This window comes from Cervus elaphus, chromosome 11 (genome assembly GCF_910594005.1).
Source record: "Cervus elaphus chromosome 11, mCerEla1.1, whole genome shotgun sequence".
Lineage (NCBI taxonomy): Eukaryota > Metazoa > Chordata > Mammalia > Artiodactyla > Cervidae > Cervus > Cervus elaphus.
This window is the reverse complement of record NC_057825.1, coordinates 50,205,127-50,227,267: the sequence shown is the minus strand read 5'-3', so window position 1 is coordinate 50,227,267 and position 22,141 is coordinate 50,205,127. Positions and strand designations below refer to the sequence as shown.

Here is a 22,141-nt window from a genome sequence, read left to right as displayed (position 1 = left end):
GATTTATAATTTTGTGGTCCTTCTCCTGTAGTATGGACCTCCTTCATGTAGGCAAAATTTATCTGCCCTCATCACACTGCCTTGAAAAGTAGAATGAAACACAGGGAAGGTTCTGGCAAGGTTACTGTTACTAAGAAAGAAATTTATTCTCTGAGCAAGAAACCTTATATTTGCATTCAAGATAAAACAAATAAATACAGATATTAAACACCATCAGCCAGAGCTGTACAATACTTCAGGTATGTAGGTTTCAGTTGAGGGTTTGAGACAACTACATGTTGCCTGTTTAAGGGCTATTACATGAGTGAAATTTCCTTCTCATTCCTCCCACACTTGACTTCTTATCTCCATGAACACCACAACCACCAATAAGTAAGACATTTGCTCCATGTTGTAATTATTTTGACCTTTCAGGGAGAAATAAAATGCTTTACACCAATAGTTAGAGTTATATTAAAATGCATTTAAAATATATTAGAAAGTTGAGGCTTAACAATCTCAGTCATTATAGCTTCTGTTGAAATTCATTACTTTCATAATCTAATTTCAAGGTCAGTTACAGAGAAGTAAAGACTGTAATAGGCTTTCCAGGTCTAATATCTAATATTTTTGTCTTTCCAATAATCTGGTCCTGCCACCTTCCCCTGATATTGATCTAACTTCTGTCCATACCCTCTGTCCTCTGGCCACAAGGATAGGCAGGTCACTTTGACATGTCCATTCATAACACTTGGTCCCACTAGCAACAGAAACCCGACCAAGTGAATACAATGGTCTTTTACTTTTATCTAGCTTGTTTCACTTTTTCTACTTCATATTCAGTGCTCCCATTTCATTTAGTTTATGTTTTCCAATTTCTCCATCTCTTTTTTTTTAATGTTCTTTCTCAAGACTTTACTAAGCATAACAGAAAGTTTTCACATATATATATGTAAATAGAGAATGTATAATATTTTAGAAAACTTAGGAATTTTTGCCCATCTAAAAATTTATGATATTTCAATTCTACTTGTTTAACCTAGTATGAACAGAATGCTAGATTTCTAATTTATGTTCAAACAAAATTTTGATATAGTTCCATGTATTTTGGCATCTAGTATTACTGCTAAAAGTCTAGAAAGTTTATTATCTTAGTGATTAAAAAATTTTTTTGAATGAAGCTTGAAACTTCTAATCCAATTCTGAGAATATAAGGAAATATTATGTTGTAAAAAAATAAAAACAGGAAATTAACATGTGACACAGCATTATTAAAGTAACAATTTTGCTCAAATCACACAAAATTTTATGCTCATATTCATTATTTGCTTTCATACCTTATTTAAGACTACACATTGTATTTAATTGCATTGAGCAACTTCAGCTGCGTGCAACAAATTCTGGTAAATTTTCTTTTCATTTTTATTCTATTACAAATATTTTCTAATTTTCTTTGTTAAGGTTTCTTAGGTATACCCCTCATTTAAAAGTGGGCATTTAATTTCCAAATACATGGATTTCTTTATAGTATCTTTGATACTAATTTCTCATTTTAACATTAATTTCTCATTTAAATGCTTCTCTTTAATCATCCTCTGTGTTTTCTCAGTCTTTTAACTTTATTGAGACTTTTGATAGCTAAGTCAAAGATCTCACTTGGTAAATGTCATACTGCACTTTAAAATATGTGGGTTATTTTCAAATATCTTTTGATATTGATCTCTAACATAATTTCAAAATAATAAGAGAACAGACTCTGTATGATCTGTACCTTTAGATCATGAAATTTCTGCACCCGGTCTTATGTCTCTGGATATGTTTCAGTGTCTCCTAGTTTATGGGAACTTGAATAAAATTTTATCCTACCTTTGTATGAAAATTGTATAAATCTTAATTACATTGAATTGGTTCATAATGTATTTTGGGTCTACTATATTCTTCCACTGGAGGAGAGCCTGGCAACCCACTCCAGTATTCTTGCCTGGAGAATCCCATGGACAAAGGAGCATAGCGGGGTACAGTCCATAGGGTCACAAAGAGTTGGACATGAATGATGCAACTTAGCACACAACATATTCTTCTGCTTCTCTGTACATTCATTCTGTTAATTTCTGAGAGTGGAACAATTAAAAAAAAAGAAATCAGATCAAGTGAAATAAGCATACCCCCCACTGGCCAATAAGGTTATTTTCCTTTGATATGCAGAAAAGCAGGTGAAAGGAAGTGTCTCTCTTAATCCTGGAAACTTGAGTTGTAAGCCCTAGGCTGCTAGTGGACATATTCTCTACTGAAAAAATAAAAATCATATCCTATTTTTCGTATTCATTTAATCAATACATACATATTAAAGCTGAAAAAAGTGAAAGTGTTAGTCGCTCAGTTGTGTCTAATTCTTTGTGAGCCTGCCAGGTTCCTCCGTCCATGGAATTCTCCAGGCAAGAATACTGGAGTGGGTAGCCATTCCCTCCTCCAGGGGATCTAATGGTGTGATGATCCAAGTTCAGGCCCTACGCACGTATAAGAACATCTGCCTCTAAGAACTGACAATCTTTCTGTGGACCACTGATACTGAAGAAGACGTATTAAATGTCATCAGACTCAGAAATAGATCCTCGTTGCCTCCAACTGAAACTTGAGTCAGCTCATAAGTATAATTTCAATACACAGATGTAGAGGAGGAGGAAAAAATGGTGAAGATGCAGCAAAGCAAGTGGGAACAGCATGGATGTGTTTTGCCTGGAGAAAAATGAATACACCTGTCCAGATGGAGCAGAGGGTTTATTCAGAGGATTCATGGGCAATGATTGTCCATGTTGGGTTCAGTCATCAGGAAGCAAGGAAACAGTGAAACACAAATAAACAAAATAACAATATTGATTAGGCTTAGATGTCAAAACATCAAACTGAGGCTCAGGGGCATTAACTAATTTATGTAAGGTCACATTTATTTGGTAGAAGTCAAGGAATGGAGTTCTTCTGACTCCTTAACTGGATTTCATTATCTACATGGTACTAACACAATGGTATCCCTTATTATCATATCCAGTTTGGGTACTTTCTATTTGTTCCTCTTACATTTTCTTGGCAAAATACATAGAAATGATGTTAAAAAAAAAAAAACTCTCTTAGGAAAACTTTACTTAACAGAAGTATGAAAGTAAAAATTATATCATCTCTACTAAGTTAGAAAAGTCAATCTGAAAGGCTACAAACTATATGATCCCAATTATATGACATTCTAGAAATGACAAAATTATGGAAAAAGTAAAAAGACAAGTGGCTGTCAGGGGATTGGGAGGGGGAGAGGGATGAATAAAGTACAGTGAAGTTTTAGGGCAGTGAAGAACACACTGTATGATACCATCATGATGGATGTATGCCATTATGCATTAGTCCAAATACCACAAAATATAGAACATCAAGAATGAGCCAAAATGTAAACTGTGGACTTTGGGTGATTATAATGTTTCAGTGTAGGTTCATCAAGGGTAAAAAATGTACCAGTCTGGTAGAGGATGTTGATAATGGGAGACACCCTCCATGTGCAGAATGAAGGGAATATGGAAAATCTTGATACCTTCCCCTCAATATTTCTGTGAACATTTAACTGCTCTTTAACAAGTCTTGATTTAAAAAAAAAAAAAATTACACCATCTGTTTGGTCCACGTGTTCTCCAAAATAATGGAATTTTAATTGTCATATATGAAGTGATTAATAATAGAATTTTCATTAAAGAGATTTATTTTTTAATATCCTTTTTTTGGTCCCCTCTGAAGAAGGAACTGATGGCATGGTTCCAAAGATCTCCCAACCTGATGGTATAGACATTGCCACAAATTTGCATCAGCCATCAAATTTACAAAAATGGCATTTCAACGTAATCTGTTCAGTGAAGAATGAGCTTCTCTCTGTATATCTAAGCATAACATTATTGAAGGTACACCCTCTTCCACTTTCCAGAGCCACCTGACTTTGCAAACAAGATCTCTAGAGATGGATCTCATTGGGTGTGCATTCACTACCAAACTATTGGCAATTTGCTATAATTCAGTTTTTACTAAAGAGGCAATTAAATACGTAAGTATTTAGTGGGTCTGATGTACGTCAGGTTTATGGTGCTTTCATCAGCTTACATTAGATTTATAAAAAATAAATAGGCAAATTTTTATATAATGTCACCCTAAAGTTTTAACATACTAATAATCCACAAAATTGTGTTTTCAAAAGTAACTCAGCTTTCATATCAAAACAAAACATACACTTCAAAACAATTTACTTACTCTTTACTAAGCAATTTATCAAAAATAAAATATAAACTATCTTGTCACTCTTTGGAACTTTCTCAGTTTTTAGCCACTTAGTGGCAGTTATCTTAAGTGAGGATTATTTTGTCCACCCCAAAAACATCTAGCAATGTCTAGAGCCACCTTTGTCACAGTTTGAAGTGGGAAAGGAAGAGGTTCTACAAGCATCTAGTGTGGTGAGGCCAGGGATGCCAAGCATCTTTAATCCACAGGATAGCTCCCTCCACCCCAAGAAAGAACTACCAAGACTCAAATGTCAAAAATACAGAGGCTGAGAACATCTGCCTTAGAGTCTTCAATCTAACAGCTCAGAAATAAAACTGGGCAGAACCTGGCAGGTTGTGACAAGGCAAGAGAAAACATAGTGATCTGTCTTCCATGTCCTGGATTCTTCCTTTTTTCCCTTTTCTTGGTACCTTCCACTGCTTGCCCACTGTCCTGTGTTCTCTCCCCAAAATAAAATGTACTCTCAGGACAAAGTTTGATAAACTTGTATAAAAAAAGTGACTGCACAAGAATTAAAAAAAAAAAATCAGGAGCAAAACATTAGCCCAAAGGTAGAAATTTGGATATTAGTGATCTGAATAGGAGTTTGGGGGGCTTCCCACGTGGCATGAGTGATAAAGAACACCCCACAACTACCCGGCCAATGCAAGAGACATAAGAGATTCAAGTTCTATCCCTGGGTTGGGAAGATTCCTAGAGGAAGGCATGGCAACCCACTGCAGTACTCTTGCCTGGAGAATCTCATGGACAGAGGAACATGGTGGGCTATAGTACATAGGGTCGCAAAGAGTCAAACACCACTGAAGCAACTTCCAGGCAAGAATACTGGAGTGGGTTGCCATGCCCTCCTCCAGGGGGTCTTTCTGACCCATGGATTGTATCTATGTCCCTTATATCTCCTGCAGGCAGGTTCATTACAAATAGTGCCAGCATAGGAGCGTTTATTTGAGGATGTGGATCTCCTAAGCATAGCCAGACACAGACAAAGGGCCTATTCCATTTTATAAAATCTATATAACCAACAAAACTCTGTATAACCATAAGTCCAGAACTGACCTTATGTTCTTCCTCAAATTCCATGTCTCTAGTACATTCCCCAATAATTCTAATTAGCAACCAGTGAATTAACTGCTAAAGTTTTTTATTAGCTTGTATATTTAATCATTTCTTACAGAGAAATTCTAGGTATTAAGTCACCATTTTGTGGTCCCATGAATTATATATAGCCTGCCAGGCTCCTCTGTCCATAGGATTTCCCAGGCAAGAATACTGAATGGGTTGCCATTTGCTTCTTCAGGGGATCTTCCCAACCCAGGAATCAAACCCACATATCCTGCATTGGTAGGATTCTTTAGCACTGAACCACCAGGGAAGCCTAAGTCACATTGTATTATGCATTTTTAAACCTCATGTTCTACATGAGATAGCCAGGTTTTCATCATAGCAATGACAAACAGAGGCATTCTTCCTCCATGTGGAATCAGTGTATATGTCAATTGTCCTACTAACAGCTAAACTTCTGCTTTCATTTCTTTGACAACCTCTCTAGTTACCCATAAAGAAACAATATTGCTCTTGTTTAAGGAAGAAAAGAACCATTGAGGATAGGAGGAAAATAATTTATATACCTTATATATTCTAGTTCTTAGCCCACTAATATCTACATTTCCTTGACATGTATTCCTGTATTTTCTGCTAGTTATTTATAATCTGTCTATTTCAGTCTCTTTTACCTGGCTGCTTTCCTAGTGATTTTCAATAGAGGCTGAAAAACAGAAAGAATCTAAATGCCTTGCTCTTCTTTTCTTTTCAATTAAGACTTGGATGGGGAAATCAGAAGCAGAAAGGTGCCTTTAGTTGAGTGCTGAGATTATTCAATCACTGCAAAAGAAAGGCTGAGATGATAATTTTTAAAGATCTGAAAATTAACAAATAAGGGCAAAATCTTGATTAGCAACAATAATCCAGGATAGATTGCTCTGTTTCATTAAAAAAATTCAACCAGAATACTATTTACATTTTAAGACTTTGGGTGAAAATTATGTTAAAATATTTCACTCAACTAAGCACACTGTCCTTGCCTTTATGTAGATTTTGATCCCACGGGTACCACTCCTGCTGTTCATTAAAGCACTCCAAGATGCAATACGAAAAAGTTCCAGAATGTCTCTTAAACAACGTTTGAAGTTTTTGTGTGCACAAAGTCACATGTAAACTGGCTCTGGGTGTCATCTGCTACAATCATCTTTCCAAACAGTTGTGAGCTGAGAATTTTGTCTCCATGTCCTCCATCCTTCTTGGATACTCTTCAGTCAGTGTCAGATTGGAGGGAATGCTGCTATGTATCAGATATGCCCCATGAAGCTGAGACTTCATAACATAATAGAAGCAATGGGTCAGGAACTGAGAACTGCAGAAATGTGAGAGGGTCCCTTTAAGGGTGAATGGGAAGGAAAAAAAAAAAAAAAAACAGCATATACAGGAGAGTAAAATAATTTTTTTTAAGATTTTTTTTGAAGGGGACCATTATAAAAGCCTTTCTATCTTTATTAAATTTGTTACAATATTGCTTCTGTTTGCTATTTCGGTTTTTTGGCCCCAGGGCATGTAGGATCTTAGCTTCCCTATCAGGGATTGAACCCACATCCCCTGCATTGAAAAGTGGAAGTCTTAATCACTGCACCATCAGGGAAGCCCAAAAATACCTGTTTCTAATTTTTTTTTAATGAGTAAAGAAGCACTGTATGACTTGAACTGTGTTGCTCTAGTGAATGCAAAGGGCAAGTCTATTTGAAAGAAAATAGTGCTGAATTTCAGTTAATTAAACTGTGTGGGGGGCAGAGGGCCCTAGTCGCTCAGTTATGTCTGACTTGACTCCTTGCAGCTCTTTGGATTGTAGCCCACTAGGGATTTTTTCAGGCAAGAATACTGGAGCCGGTTGCCTTTTCCTCCTCCAGGGGATCTTCCTGACCCAGAGATCAAACATGTCTCCTGCGTCTCCTGCACTGCAGGCAGATATTTGCCCGCTGAGCCATCAGGGAAGCACCAGTTAAAATGTGGAAGTGTGAGTGGCTCAGTCGTGTCCGACTCTTTGCGACCCCAAGGACAGTAGCCTGCCAGGCTCCTCTGTCCATGGTACTCTCCAGGCAAGAATACTGGTCCACTCCACCATGCCATTCCTTTCTCCAGGGGATCTTCCTGGCACAGGGGTCAAACCCAGGTCTTCCACATTGCAGGCAAGTTCTTTACAGTCCAAGTCACCAGGGAAGCCCCTAGTTAAAATGTAGATATATTGTATTATTGTCATTATTATTTCTAATTCTAAGTCTGTCAGGCTTCTCAAGAGCAACAATCCCTAGATATGGGTGATATGACCCATGTGATATGACCCTATTCCCTTTCTGCATGTATTTCAGAGCGAGCAACCAAAGTCTGTTTACATATTGTTTCTTCTTGCTATTCTAGACTAGACAGAAGTCTGTAAATATCCTTTCCCTGTAGAAGGAAACATATTTCTACTAATATGTCTTACCATGTAGAACTTAGAACACTGCTATATCTGACTTTTCAGAGATACGTCTGTTTTTAAAAGCCTAGTGAGCTCCAAAATCTATGTACAGACCAGAGACAATTCCCACTGAAGCTGAGGTGAGTTCCTTCTATGTATACATAGAACTGGATTTGTTACCCATTCATAACTCCAGCCAACATATAGAGTTAAATTCTATTCATCTTTTCTCCTTCCTTGGACTTTTTTTCTACTTTCATTCCCCCATATATTAATGGATTTCCTTGGTGGCTCGGACAATAAAGAATCTGCCCTCAGTGCAGGAGACTGAGTTTGATCCCTGGGTCGGGAAGATCCCTTGGAGAAGGGAATGGCACTCCGCTCCAGTATTCTTGCCTGGAGAATTCCATGGACAAAGGAGCCTGGCAGGCTACAGTCCATGGGATCGCAAAGAGCCAGACACAACTGAGCAACTAAGACACGTACATATCAAAACACAAGACATGAGGAACTTTAGAAAGGGTCTGAAGCCAAGAGATATCAGTTATATCAGGGCAAAAACTACTGAAAATAGGTCAGTCGCTGACATAACTATCCAAAGTTATGGGCTATTGTGTTAACTCAGTGGAAACAAGTATTTTTTCCATCTCAGTGCATTAGAGAGCTATGGCAGGCTCTCTGTCATAAGTAAGTATCTCTCATCATGACCATGATTCCCCAGAGGGCAGCCAGGTACCCCTGAAAGAAGATATGCAGACTTTCACCAGTGGAGTTGGGCATATACTGAAAGTCTAGCCCCTTTTCAGTAACCACTACCTCCTATGACCACTTCATATCCATGTACTACTGGAAGCCTTTATGCTTTTCCCTGGTTGTGCGTGGTCCTCTCTCATAGTCACATCTTCTCAAGAAACAGACAGAGAAATGCTTTACAAGTTCGAAATTCCAAGTTCCAATCACATACTCACTATTCTCTAGACTCGTGACCTTTTTCCAGTCTCTTATCTCATTCAAAATTCCATTTTCATATTCATAATGGGAGATAATAAAAAATCTGCCTACTTCATAAGGTTCTTGTGAGAATCAAATGATTATACACAAAAACTGTAGAGTAGTATATACTGCAACAATAAATTGTGATTCTGCTAAAGTATTCCAATTCAAACCCAAGAAATAAAGAGCACCAATTTTATGATCATGTGTGATTTAGAAGCATAAAGATCTACAGGAAACAATGAAACAGATTTATTCAGGTATGGAAATTCATCATGGGTCTGACATTTTGGTCGAATCTAATATCCATGGTTACCTGTCTCAGATAGCAGTTTTGTAGCTTCCAGCACCTTCTCAGTATAAACACCAGCTTCATAGTTCTCCATCTCAGCATTGATGATGTGTATAACTCGAGCAGCCCGGCCCCTGATGGCCCCTGCAGTCCGGTCCAGAGTGTCCACATCCCCTTCTTGAAGGGCGATCACACATTTGTTCACATCCTCCAAGATATGGTTTTCTGTGGAGAGGACATATCCACATTTATATGATTTTATATCACTGGTGGTGGTGGTTTAGTCATTAAGTTGTGTCTGACTCTTACGACTCCATGGACTTTAGCCTGCCAGGCTCCACTGTCCATGGGATTTCCCAGGCAAGACTACTGGAGTGAGCTGCCATTTCTCTTTCCAGGGAAATATTCCTGACCCAGAAATCGAGCCCTGCTCTCCCGCATTGCAAGAGTATTCTGTACCGACTAAGGTATTAGGGAAGCCCTTTATGTCACTGACATACTTAAAAACCAATTGGAAGGCTTCCTTTGTGTCTCAGTGGTAAAGAATCTGCCTGCCAAAGCAGGAGACACAGGTTTGACTCCTGATCCGGGAAGATCCTACATGCCGTGGGGCAAGAAAGCCTGTGTGCCACAACTACTGAAGCCTGTGCACCCTAGAGTCTGTGCTCTACAACAAGAGAAGACACTCTAATGAGAAGTTCGTGCACCACAGCTAGAGAGTAGCCCTCCCTCATCACAACTAGAGAAATGCTCGAGGAGCAATGAAGACCCAGCTTGGCCAAAAATAAATACATAATAAACATTCCAAAAGAAAAGAAGAAATACTGAATAAATATGTCCTTTGAAAGGGGACAATTATATATTTTTACTCTAAGGTATTTCCAAGAGAAAGAATTCATTAAGTAAGGAGATAGAGGGATGATGTTCCAACTAGAAAACAACATAGAAGGGAAAGTAATAATAGAAAGCATGTGCATTTCAGAGAGGGTTACACTGTGGGGGTGAACCCCTTAGGTACTTTGGATGTTACGCCTGAATGTGAAGCATAGTTTTTAAAATCATAAAAGATTTGCCGGTAACATAAGTTTGTGATAAACTTCCTTAAATTTTTGCAGCCTTATTCTTTCAGAAAAGATGTAATCATGTTAAATCACTGATGACCAAATGACTGCATTATTATTAGCTCTAAAACTACAGTTTCCAAAATCATAAGCAAAGTTCAGTCTGTGAATGTTTTAAGGGAACAAACTCAAGACCCTGGAGTTAAAAAAAAAAGTAAATGAAAGAGGAAGAGGTAAACAAAACAAAACTTCCAGACATTATGGGATTGAGTTAATAGCTTTTTCAGATCTTAGATGCCTGTTATTTTGTGAGCCAAACCCAAGAATTAAACTGTCACATGGTTAAAGCCAAGACGCTCATTTTAAGACACTATTAAAAATGGTAGTTTTTGCCCAGTGGGAAAAGTTTAAGTGCTCTAACACAGTCGTTTCACTTTTTTATGAGCCCAGACCACATCAGAAAATTGGTTTCGCTCCTATAATGTTAATAGCTAGCATCATTGCTCCCCAAACTTGCTGCTTTTCATATGGACAAATTAAGCACTCAGACATACAAGTTCAGGTAGCATGAAAAAAAGAAAGAAAAACAAAACTATCCCTTAAAAAAAACCTTTTTTATTCTTGCCTCCAAAATAGAGTTTCCTGCCAGAATAGATATTCCCTTAAGAAGAAACTGATACATAAAATGCCATTAATGCCATTCCAAAATATCTCCTGGGCCAAACCTGCAGTTTACTGATGCAAATGTTTTGGCTCCAGCTTATAGAGGAGATGAGAAGTAGTTTCCCCAACTATTGGGCTGCATCCACAGTCTACCAGCAGGACAGAGTGGGCTGTGTCATTATTTGTCAAGCCCATCTGTGGAAAGGTGCCTGCTGCCTCCGATTGTCAAGTCCAAAGGCACGCTCCAGCGGGTCCTGCCAAGGCCGGCTTCCTGACAGCGCCTGTTCCTTTTCCTGTCATGGCATGCCACCGCACTTGTACCACTGCGGTTGGACCGTACAGCGTTATCAGCGGAAGCCAAAGCCTTTTCGTGTTGCTGGTAATAATGAGATGCACAAAAGCACAGCAGGGAGAAAGGTGGCAGAGAGGCAGGCCCGGTGGAAGAAAATTAAGAGAAGCTTTGCGTTATTGAAACAGCCTGAGATAAGACTCCTTGCCCGGCTTTTTTCTACCCTCAGAAATTTCTGTACGTGCATTTAAAGAAAAGGGTAGGTTGGGAAAGTTTTAAGTTCTGAAATGACTCCTCTTTGAGAAAGGTAGTATGTAGATATTTTCTATTCATTTGTAAATAGGGAGGGGAGCAGAGTAAGATTTCCAGGGGCTGTTAGGATTGCTATATGAGATCTGAGGCTGATTGGAGTCCCCCTCTCCCTTTCTGGGGACCCTTATACCCATCCTGGCAAAGATTGACTAGAAACAAGAAATATCTCAGTCTTGGTGTCCAGTCTTCTGTTCTTCATCATTCGGATCCCCAACATGCCTAGTCGAACAATTTCTAAGCATCTTCTGAGACATGCACTTCTTGGATATCTTTTGCATTGTTAGGACTCATGTATCAGGGAAGCAAAAAATTCCATGAATGGCAACGCATTGAATTCTTTATCAGCCAACTCCTGGACCCAGGTATGTTTAAATGAATAGCCGCTTTGACAAGTCATCAAAAGTAAAGCACCTTGGGAATGAAAAACAAGTCAGGTTTCTAAAAGGGAAGAGAGAGTGGACCCACAGTAGTACAGGGCAGGAGAGAGGAGGGGATTGGAGGTGGGGAAGGGAGCTGCAAAAAGCTGGTAAAACACCCTTCTATCCAGACTTGCTGAGAACTATATAGATTCTGGAAAGAGGATAATCTGGATTATAATTCCACCTCTGCCAAGTTACCTACACGTTAGTGACTTACTTTTCTCAAAGGAAGATTCAGAATAGTGATAACTGACATAAAATTTTGGTGAGAATGAAAGCAAATAGCAGAAAATCAGACAAATAACAGATACTGTCAACTACGAATTGGCACTTGCCATGGGTGCTTGTCATTTACTCTACAAGGATTCAATCATGTGCTGCTGCAGCTGCTGACCTCCAACACCCCTGAAGGAGTGCAGGGAGGAGAGCAGAAATGAGGCACTCTGTTCTCATGGAAAAACTAGTAGTGCAGGTCCTCAGATAGTCAGATAGTCTCAGGAGCTGATTTTATGAGCCCAATTCTTGTATCTCTTCGTATCTGCTGCTGCTGCTAAGTTGTGTCAGTCGTGTCTGACTCTGTGCAACCCCAGAGACGGCAGCCCACCAGGCTCCCCCGTCCCTGGGATTCTCCAGGCAAGACCACTGGAGTGGGTTGCCATTTCCTTCTCCAACGCATGAACGTGAAAAGTGAAAGTGAAGCCTCATATCTAGAAAAGCACTAAATTCCTTCATGGTGACAACTGTTTCTCGTGACTAGCAGAAGCTTCATGAGACCAGCAGAAACTTTTAAATACGAGCTTAATTGCATGTACTCCCCCTTTACCAAAGTCACACATATACTATCCTTTGCCCCCACCTGTTTGGAGCAGTTTCCCTAGAGCTATCTGAGGTGCTGTCTCCTGGGCTGCAGCCCTCATTGCCCAAATAAAACTTAATCCGCCATTCTCATGTTATGCATTTTTTTAAAATTGACAGCACCAAGCGTGTGTTGGCTCATTTTTCCCATCTCCCTCGACTTTCCCTCCATGATTTTAAAGTTGGCTTTTCCATCATCCCTCAGATCTACAGGTTCAACTGTACTACTATTAGACAAGCTTTAAATACAAGCCTAGTGGGAATTCATTGTCAGTTTCTTGGTGAATGGAAAGACTACAACTAGAGAAAAGTTCCCAGATACACTAAGCCTGCCCCAGAAATCCCTTCCCCTTTGTTGCAGTCAGGCTCCATCAGCCTGGATCCCGTGAGTTGTGCTGCAACCCCTCCCTCTCAGACCTCGGTAAGCTCTGGTCAAGGCCAGGGCACATGAGTTGGCAGGTATGATTTCCATACACCTCTGGGTAGAGTCAACACCTGGTTAATTTGAATTTTTAAGAGCCATTTGGTTATTTTAATGCCTCACAAGGGAGTTGAGACTTCTGGTGACCTCCTTCCTCATGCTCCCACAGAGACTTCTCTATATGAATTGGGCCAAATCTGTTTGGAAAAAGGCCTATGAGCTGGCTGGTAGCCCACTTTTGAAACAGCATTGATGAGCCCTGTTAAAGGTAAAATTGACTACATGGTTATTCAAATGTACTAACATCCCTTGTGTTAGTTGCTCAGTCATGTTTGACTCTTTGTGATCCCATGGACTGTAGCCTGCCTATGGGATTTTCCAGATAAGAATACTGGAGTGGATTGCCATCCTTCAGTCTGGCTTCATCTACAAAGCATTAAGTTACAATTTCCAGTGATGATGAGTTCTGTTTATTTTCACTTCCTTCCACAACTTCAGGGTCAAGTGCTCAAAACCTCAATAGTTCCTAAGTGATTCCTAATGCGTTCATTTGGTGGCTAAAATTTTTTTCCCAGCTTATCAAAAACCTACGTAACTTCATTCACTTGGGCAGGGCTGGGGAGGGGGGGCGGGGGTACTTAACACAGGCAAATTGGGATAACTAATTGATTTTTTTGATTTTTCAACATAACCAATCTCATATCCCACACTTTTTTAGATGAGTGATTTAGATGCAGCAAAGGCCATCCTATTTTAAAAACTCCAGGAACTAGAAAGGAGCCTAGATCTACTTAAACAATCTTTCAGGTTTCTAATATCTATAATCAGAAAGTTGTGTTTTCCCCCCAAATATTTTGACTCGATGTCTTGAAATAATGTGCACAGCAGAGACAAATTTTCAAGAGGGTGTTACAATCACAGTTGCAGAGACGATTGAAAGCTCAAAGGGTCAAGGAGAGCACTTGAAACACAGACCCATGACACTTGCAAGATATTCCTCATCTCATCTTGTTCTCTTCCTTCAACTACCTTGTAAGGGCCCGTTTGTGATTACCTGAGACGGAAAGGAAGTCATCCACTGAGGTGATGTCATCCACAGCCTCTGTCAGCACTCGAACTTGCTTTTCCCATTGGTCTTTGAAGACGTCCATGTTGTCCTGGGCAACTTTGCTCTGCGGCCGGGCAGCCAGTGTGAGAGCGGCGTTGATGACCTATTTGTTAGAAATAATCCATGGACATATGGATTACACTCATCAAAAGAGGAAAAGCAAGTCAAAGACCATGTTGAAACCCTGGACCTTGCAGCTTCGGCAGATAAGGGGATTCTCAGTGTTTGGGAGGACAATCAAAACATGAAAGATGGAGTAGGTTATCAAATACTAGTCTTTTGTTTGCTCTTCTTTTTTTAAGATATAGGTTTCCAAAAGTGTATATTGAACCAAGTCTTTTTAGCACAGATGGGGCAGAAATATAACTCTTGTTCTCCTCGTACAAGCATATAATTTTGTGAGGGAGACAAAGTGAATAGATATGGAGTGTTGAAATAACAATTCAAGACAAGTAGAAAAAGTCAATAGGGGTGGAAAAGACAATAATCACTACAGTAACTTTGGAGAGACTGGAGCAATTAGCAGTTCTTTTTGAGAAAGGCAGAACTGGAAATGTCCATGAATGATGAGTAGCACTTTCCAGGAAGAGGAAAGAGGACAAGGCAAGGAATGAGGGACAGGAAGGCTGGAGTGCACAAGATCCAAAATATTAGCTTTGAAAACAAAGTGAATGAGGCTTACCTGAGGACACAGGCTGTCAATCTGAGTGGCTGCCATCCGAACTAATTTCACCCCTTCCTCATTGTTGGAGATGGAACAGGCCAAATTGGCAACCTGTATTGAAGAGGATAAGAGTGAAAATGATGTTAGGGCCAAGGGAAAATAGGCTGCTGTGTAACTTTGCACCATCCCTGGAGAGTGCCACATCCAGGAGAATCCTTTCACAAAGATAAAGGGACCCTTTTGTGATCAACCAAATATTACTCAGCCTTATGCCAGTAGGCATTTCTGCCAGAAGAGCAAAGTGTTAATAACAAGTCATTGCTTCAAGATTCTTGAGTACACACAATAATGCATTTTAACTGGGCTCTTCTTAACTCTCTTCCCCTCCATCTATACTCTCACTTGAACCTCCTAAGGCTCATTATTGGGTGCAGGCCACTGTAATTTTGGCCACGTCAGTACTAAATTCTGAACAGTGAGAGAGATGCCGCAGGAAATACTTTTGATTTGAGACTCAAAGTAAACTAACCCCAAAGAACCCAAGATCTGCCTGGTACAGTCTGTAGGGAAAAAGTCAGTCCACCAGGAGTCAACTCAGATGCTTTCAGGGGTGAGGGAAGTCTGAGAAGTGTGTAAAAGGGCTAGTATAGTCCAAAAGGCAATGGAGGAATTAGAACATGCAAGTCTAGTATAAAGGCATTCAAATTTGGTATTTTAAACATATTATATCAACCAAAACAGCTGAAATGGATTCAAATTCCCAGGCCAAGCATTTCAATCTGTGTCATTCCTTTTCTTCAAGGAGTTAGAATTGGTAATACAAGGTCAGATTGACTGGACAAGGTCAGTAACACATAAAGCTATGATCGAAACACTGAATGTCTCATGAAGCTAGTGTCAAGAGAACAGGAAAGTGGGGATTAGAAGGGGCAAAGGAGAAGGGAAGGGCTGCCAGGGCTGGGAGCAGCAGGGCCAGCAGAGCAAGTGATTAGCAGAGAGAATCCTTGGGAGCCTCCTGGCCGCCTGCCTTTGTATCTGCTCACTCCTGCCTTTCAAAATCAGATCACTTCCCTCAGTTCAGTTCAGTTCATTCACTCAGTCATGTCCGACTCTTTGTGACCCCATGAAGAGCAGCACGCCAAGCCCTCCTGTCCATCACCAACTCCTGGAGTCCACCCAAACCCATGTTCATCAAGTCAGTGATGCCATCCAACCATCTTATCCTCTGTCGTCCCCTTCTCCTCCTGCCTCAATCTTTCCCAGCATCAGGGTCTTTTCAAATGAGTCAGCTCTTCACATCAGGTGGCCAAAGTACTGGAGTTTCAGCTTCAAAATCAGTCCTACCAATGAATACCCAGGACTGATCTCCTTTAGGATGGACTGGTTGGATTTCCTTGCAGTCCAAGGGACTCTCAAGAGTCTTCAACACCACAGTTCAAAAGCATCAATTCTTTGGTGCTCAGCTTTCTTTATAGTCCAACTCTCACATCCATACATGACCACTGGAAAAACCATAGCCTTGACTAGATGGATCTTTGTTGACAAAGTAATGTCTCTGCTTTTTAATATGTTGTCTAGGTTGGTCATAACCTTCCTTCCAAGGAGGAAACATCTTTTAATTTCATGGTTGCAGTCCCCATCTGCAGTGATTTTGGAGCCCAGAAAAATAAAGTCAGACACTGTTTCTACTGTTTCCCCATCTATTTGCCATGAAGTGATGAGACCAGATGCCATGATCTTAGTTTTCTGAATGTTGAGCTTTAAGCCAACTTTTTCACTCTCCTCTTTCACTTTCATCAAGAGGCTCTTTAGTTTTTCTTCACTTTCTGCCATAAGGGTGGTGTCATCTGCATATCTGAGGTTACTGATATTTCTCCCAGCAATCTTGATTCTAGCTTGTGCTTCTTCCAGCCCAGTGTTTCTCATGATGTACTCTGCATATAAGTTAAATAATCAGGGTGACAATAGACAGCCTTGACATACTCCTTTGCCTATTTGGAACCAGTCTGTTGTTCCATGTCCAGTTCTAACTGTTGCTTCCTGACCTGCATACAGGTTTCTCAAGAGGCAGGTCAGGTGGTCTGGTAGTACCATCTCTTTCAGAATTTTCCACAGTTTATTGTGATCTGCACAGTCAAAGGCTTTGGCATAGTCAGTAAAGCAGAAATAGATGTTTTTCTGGGACTCTCTTGCTTTTTCAATCACTTCCCTATTACACCCTTAATGCCCTGGGGGGTTTGAATGCACTGTGCAAGCATATAGTATCTACTGTGAAAGAACCATTACTGTGGAGCAGAGGAGGAGCACACAACTGAGATCAGTAGGCTCAACCTACTGATCTTAACAGATCTAAGACCTTAACAGTTCTGTTAAGTCATGTCACATTCGGAGGACCATTTCCTTATCAGCAAAAGGGGATGAGAAAAACAGTGATACTAGGGATATATTTCAAGTTTACTGCAGTGAGAATATATGCTATGAGAAACCACAGATTAAGTTCCAGAAGTTATCACATCATTTCTTACATTTTACAGTTTACCTTTGATTCTTCAGATAATGTTCATTATGTTACTTGGTTTTCAAAGAGAAAGACAAATATGCCTTATTATACCCATTTACAGGATACTAAACCCCCAGGGTATGAAGAGGTTCCTTGGAGGCAGAGCAAGAATTAATAATGCAGCTTCTTAATTTCTTTTTGTTATATCGTCTCCACTCTGCTTTTTTATTAATCTTTGTTATATTTATATTCTAATGTATTTTTATATTCCAAATGCCAGAATAACTGCGTGGCATAGAATCGGTGCTCAATACATGTTTAGTGAATTAAAGAATAGCCTTTTAATAGCTTTAAAAAAATTGTATATAGTGATTTGGAATACATAATAAGTTGAAGATACTCTTAAAGTTGTTAGTCCTTTAATTTAGCTGGACAAATTTTCACGTTAGCTTCTAGCACATGTTTTCCAATACCATGGAGCTAAACAAAGGCTCCCATATTCTGGTCCATTGTTTGAGACCAGAATGCAGTGACCCTGTCCATGATGACATGAGAAATCAGGATGTTGTGATGAATTTTCCAGAAAGATATATGCATATAATTTAAAATTCTGCCTTTTAAATGCTTTGCATTTCCTCTGTTGAAAATCCTTTCATTTTATGAAATGATGATTTTGGATGATGCTTTTGTTTGCTCTTTATCATCCTTGTTTGGTATGTAATAGAGACCTGAGATTACACTTTTGCATTGCAGTGAATAATTGCTAGAATTTGGCATATAACTATATAAGGACAACAACATGAAAACTTTAAAATGCTCCTAGAAATCAGGTCTTGGGTAATATTTGTTTGCATCTTTGTAAGATGAAAAGTAAGAAAATGCCAGCACTCTCAATGAGATAAAGGTGGTAAACCAAGTATTCAATGGCTATTGACTTAAAATATTAATAAATAGAACAGAGAACCATATATTATGTATCTTTTGATGGAATGATATAACACTACCTATGAAACAGTCTTGCCAAAAGCAACAACAAAAAACAAAACATAAAAATGATCAATCTTGGGATAAATTCTCAATTCACAGAAGTCCAAGGGACAAACATGTAAAATAAAACCACATGGATGCGCTTGTGAAAATCCTAATAGTAATAACTAGTGGAAAAATGTCAGACTTTTGTGGATCCTGAATAGGACAAATAAACTATAATCATAAATATGTAAGTAAGTAAGTAAGTAAGTAAAGTTGCTCAGTCGTGTCCAACTCTTTGTGACCACATGGACTGTAGCCTACCAGACTCCTCTGTCCATGGGATTTTCCAGGCCAGAGTACTGGAGTGGGTTGCCATTTCCTTCCCCAGGGGATCTTCCCGACCATGGGTCTCCCGCATTGCAGGCAGATGCTTTACCATCTGAGCCACCAGGGAAGCCCTTGTAGGTAATTTTGTATATATGTACATTATAAAACAAAGAAATGTAAATATTGACTAAATATTGGATGATATTACAGAGTTAATGTTTTAAAACACCCTAGCAATACTTGTTATTTTATTTAAAATGTCCATAGCTTATATATATATATGTATATATATATCAAGATGTCTTTGGATGAAGTGATAGATTTGAGATTTGTTTCAGTTTTTTAGAGTAAAGGAAAGGTGTGGAGGTATAGAAAAAATAAGACTGGCTATTAGTTCATAATGGTTGAAGTTGGGTGATGGTTTATGATGGTTCATTATATATGCTCTACTGTTAGATATGCTTGAAATTTTCCATAATAAAAAGTTTGTTTTTTTTTTTTAAGTAGTAACTGCAATCTATTATAACACCAGTTCTGGTAAAATTCTTTTTTTTTTTTTTTTTTTGCACTTATACAAGGTTCAAGGGAGCCCAGTAAAAGTCAAGGAGAAGCCTGAGTGTGGTTTGGAAGTAAGGCTTGCAGACAACAGAAGAGTCCCAGCCTGGAGAAGGGACTATGATAATGGACGTATAAGCCACAGAGGTGGCTCTCCAGAGAGCGCAATCTCCTGCATGTGCTGGTGGCAGGTCCCCAGGCAAAAGTTGATCCTGGTAACAGACTGGGCTCCTCACATCTCCTGTGTGAGGGAAATGCCAATCAGTAACATATGTATATATGCTTCTCTTTGTGTATCTTTTGAAATGAGTTTTTTATCCTTTGTTTTAATAAACTCTATTATGGCTCAAATCTAATGTGAGAGCCTCACTGCACAAAAGAATCTTAATAAGGGGACTAGTACTAGCAACACTTAGCAAAAATAAAGAGCTGGCAGCTACCAATAATGCTTTAATTATTTATTCTTTTTAGTTTATTAATCTGTAAATCCTAAAGTCTGGCAGCCTCTGCTCTGCAATATACACCTGCTGCTTTTTTTTGTCACTCATTCGTGCCTGACTCTGCAACCCCATGGACTATACCACACCAAGCTCCCCTGTCCTTTACTATCTCCCAGAGTTTGCTCAAATTCATGTCCACTGAGTCAGTGATGCCATCCAACCATCTCATCCTCTGTCACCCTCTCCTCCTTCAGCCCTCAATCTTTCCTAGCATCAGGGTATTTTCCAGTGACTCGGCTCTTCGTATCAGATAGCCAAAGCACTGGAGCTTCAGCTTCAGCATCAGTCCTTCCAGTGAATATTCAGGACTGATTTCCTTTAGGGTGGACTGGTTGGATCTCCTTGAAGTCCAAGGGATTCTCAAGAGTTTTCTGCAGCACCACAGTTCAAAAGCATCAGTTCCTGGGCACTCAGTTTTCTTGATGGCCCAACTCTCACTCTCACATTCTTACATGACTACTGGAAAAAACCATAGCTTTGATTATACGGACCTTTGTCAGCAACGTGATGTCTCTGCTTTTTAATATACTGTCTAGGTTTGTCACAGCTTTTCTTCCAAGGAACAAGCGTCTTTAATGGCTGCAGTCACTGTCCGCAGTGACTTTGGAGCCCAAGAAAAGAAAATCTGCCACTGCTTCCACTTTTTCTCCATCTGTTTGCCATGAAGTGATGGAACTAGATGCCATGTTCTTAGTTTTTTGAAAGTTGAGTTTGAAACTGGCATTTTTACTTTCTAAGTCCACTTAAAATCAGAATTTCATTTGCCATGTATTCTAAACACCCTCAAAATATTTCCAACATGATGCTAAGAATTTCACTATCTCCAAAGGCAGGCTTGTATATTTTAAATTAGTTATGGATTTAATCCAAATCCTTATCTTTCTTATTTTCTTTTGGCTTGCCTTTGTGCTTCTCACTGGACCCACTGACATAGCAGTGCCTCTGAATATGGTTTTATATATTGTGATTTTGAGAATTCTGGCATCCAACACTAAGTTTCAGTCCAGAAGTGACTACCAATCAATAACACAGCTTTAAATGCCAGTGAATATTTTAACACCAGTGCAAGATGACTGCACACAGTAGAAACTTAATGACTGATTTGATCCATTGAAGGAGGGCATGGCAACCCACTCCAGTACTCTTGCCTGGAGAATCCCACGGACAGAAGAGCCTGGCGGGCTACAGTCCATAGGGTCACAAAGAGTGTCCAACGTGCACTCACACACAGACACATACCTATTCTTTAACTACAGTGTTTATGTTATGATATCAGAAACTCTCTAGTGAAATAAAATGTCTTATTTTTCAAATCACAATATTTTCTCCTTTAAAAAAATTAGCACGATAGTCTTCCTAAGGAGATGGGAAAGGGAAGGGAATAATAGACTAGAATCAGTAGACATTTGAAAAAAAAAAATTAATGAGTAAAAAAATAAATAGACCATTAATAGATCAGTGTTATGAGACTGTAAACCAAAACTGAGTGATGTGGTTATATTTACTAGAATTTTAAAACCTGCTCAAATCAACTAAACAGGTAACATTTACAAGCTGGAGCAGGCCTCTGCTTTCTCCACTCCTGAACTGTTTACAACTTAGCTCGGCAACAAGAGTCAATTGCCTTCCTAGGAGCTCAGAAAACAATAAAGTCAATCATTAGCTATTAAATGTTGGGCTATTTAGATTGATTTGTGGTTTCTGGAAGTAACTAGGCCATGAGTAAAGGTGGCATAGCTCCTTGGTGAGCTAATGGTACTAAATTTCCCAAGACTGTCTCAGGAAGGAAGCCCGCCTCCCTGACTTCTGAAAGCATAATGGATTTGGGTAAGTAAAAGCTGAAAAGACTGAGTCAAGTCTTCTATACTTGACTTAGTGGCTTAATAACTGGTTATCTTGGAGTATAGCAGTGTTCACTAAATCGTATGCTGCTGACTACAGGAGCTTTAAAGGGTTCCGAAAAAAAAATGTCCAGTAGTTCTGGCTGGGAATCAATAACCACATTATGGAGAGGTAAGATACCCATCTTATGATACTTTTCTGATTGCTTGCTTAGCACAATTTCATGGACTCAAGTTCAAAGACTAGGATACTTTTTGCTCTTCTGGAGCTACACGGTATAAATAGGTGGGGCAAACAATAATATCATTAGCAGTTTTAGAAAGACAATAAACTAACAGGGACAGCTGATGCTGATTCTCCTGAGAAAGTAACTTGCCCCTTAAACAGAATCTGTATAATTAGCATCCGTTTCCCAACCCTTTAATCATCACCTTGGCTGACCAAAAACAGAGTAGAGGTACTCCAGGGACACAGATGGCAGAGTAAAACTGACAAAATCAGAAATGTGTGGAGCCCTCACAAAAATCTATTGTGACTATTTAAAATGCAAGATGATTTTAATCAAACACA

The 22,141-nt window shown here is 39.3% G+C and overlaps 1 protein-coding gene across 5 annotated transcripts in view; it reads right to left on the bottom strand.

The window, feature by feature from the left end:
* Positions 1-22,141, bottom strand: part of CTNNA2 (catenin alpha 2) — a 1,323,879-nt gene that overhangs the window by 92,737 nt on the left and 1,209,001 nt on the right. For all 5 annotated transcript variants that reach the window (XM_043917729.1, XM_043917730.1, XM_043917731.1 and 2 more), the window contains 3 exons: positions 14,894-14,986; positions 14,158-14,314; positions 9,108-9,308 (listed from right to left, as the gene is read on the bottom strand). In XM_043917729.1, coding sequence (XP_043773664.1) covers positions 9,108-9,308; positions 14,158-14,314; positions 14,894-14,986 — 451 coding nt within the window. The remainder of the gene's footprint in view (positions 1-9,107; positions 9,309-14,157; positions 14,315-14,893; positions 14,987-22,141) is intronic.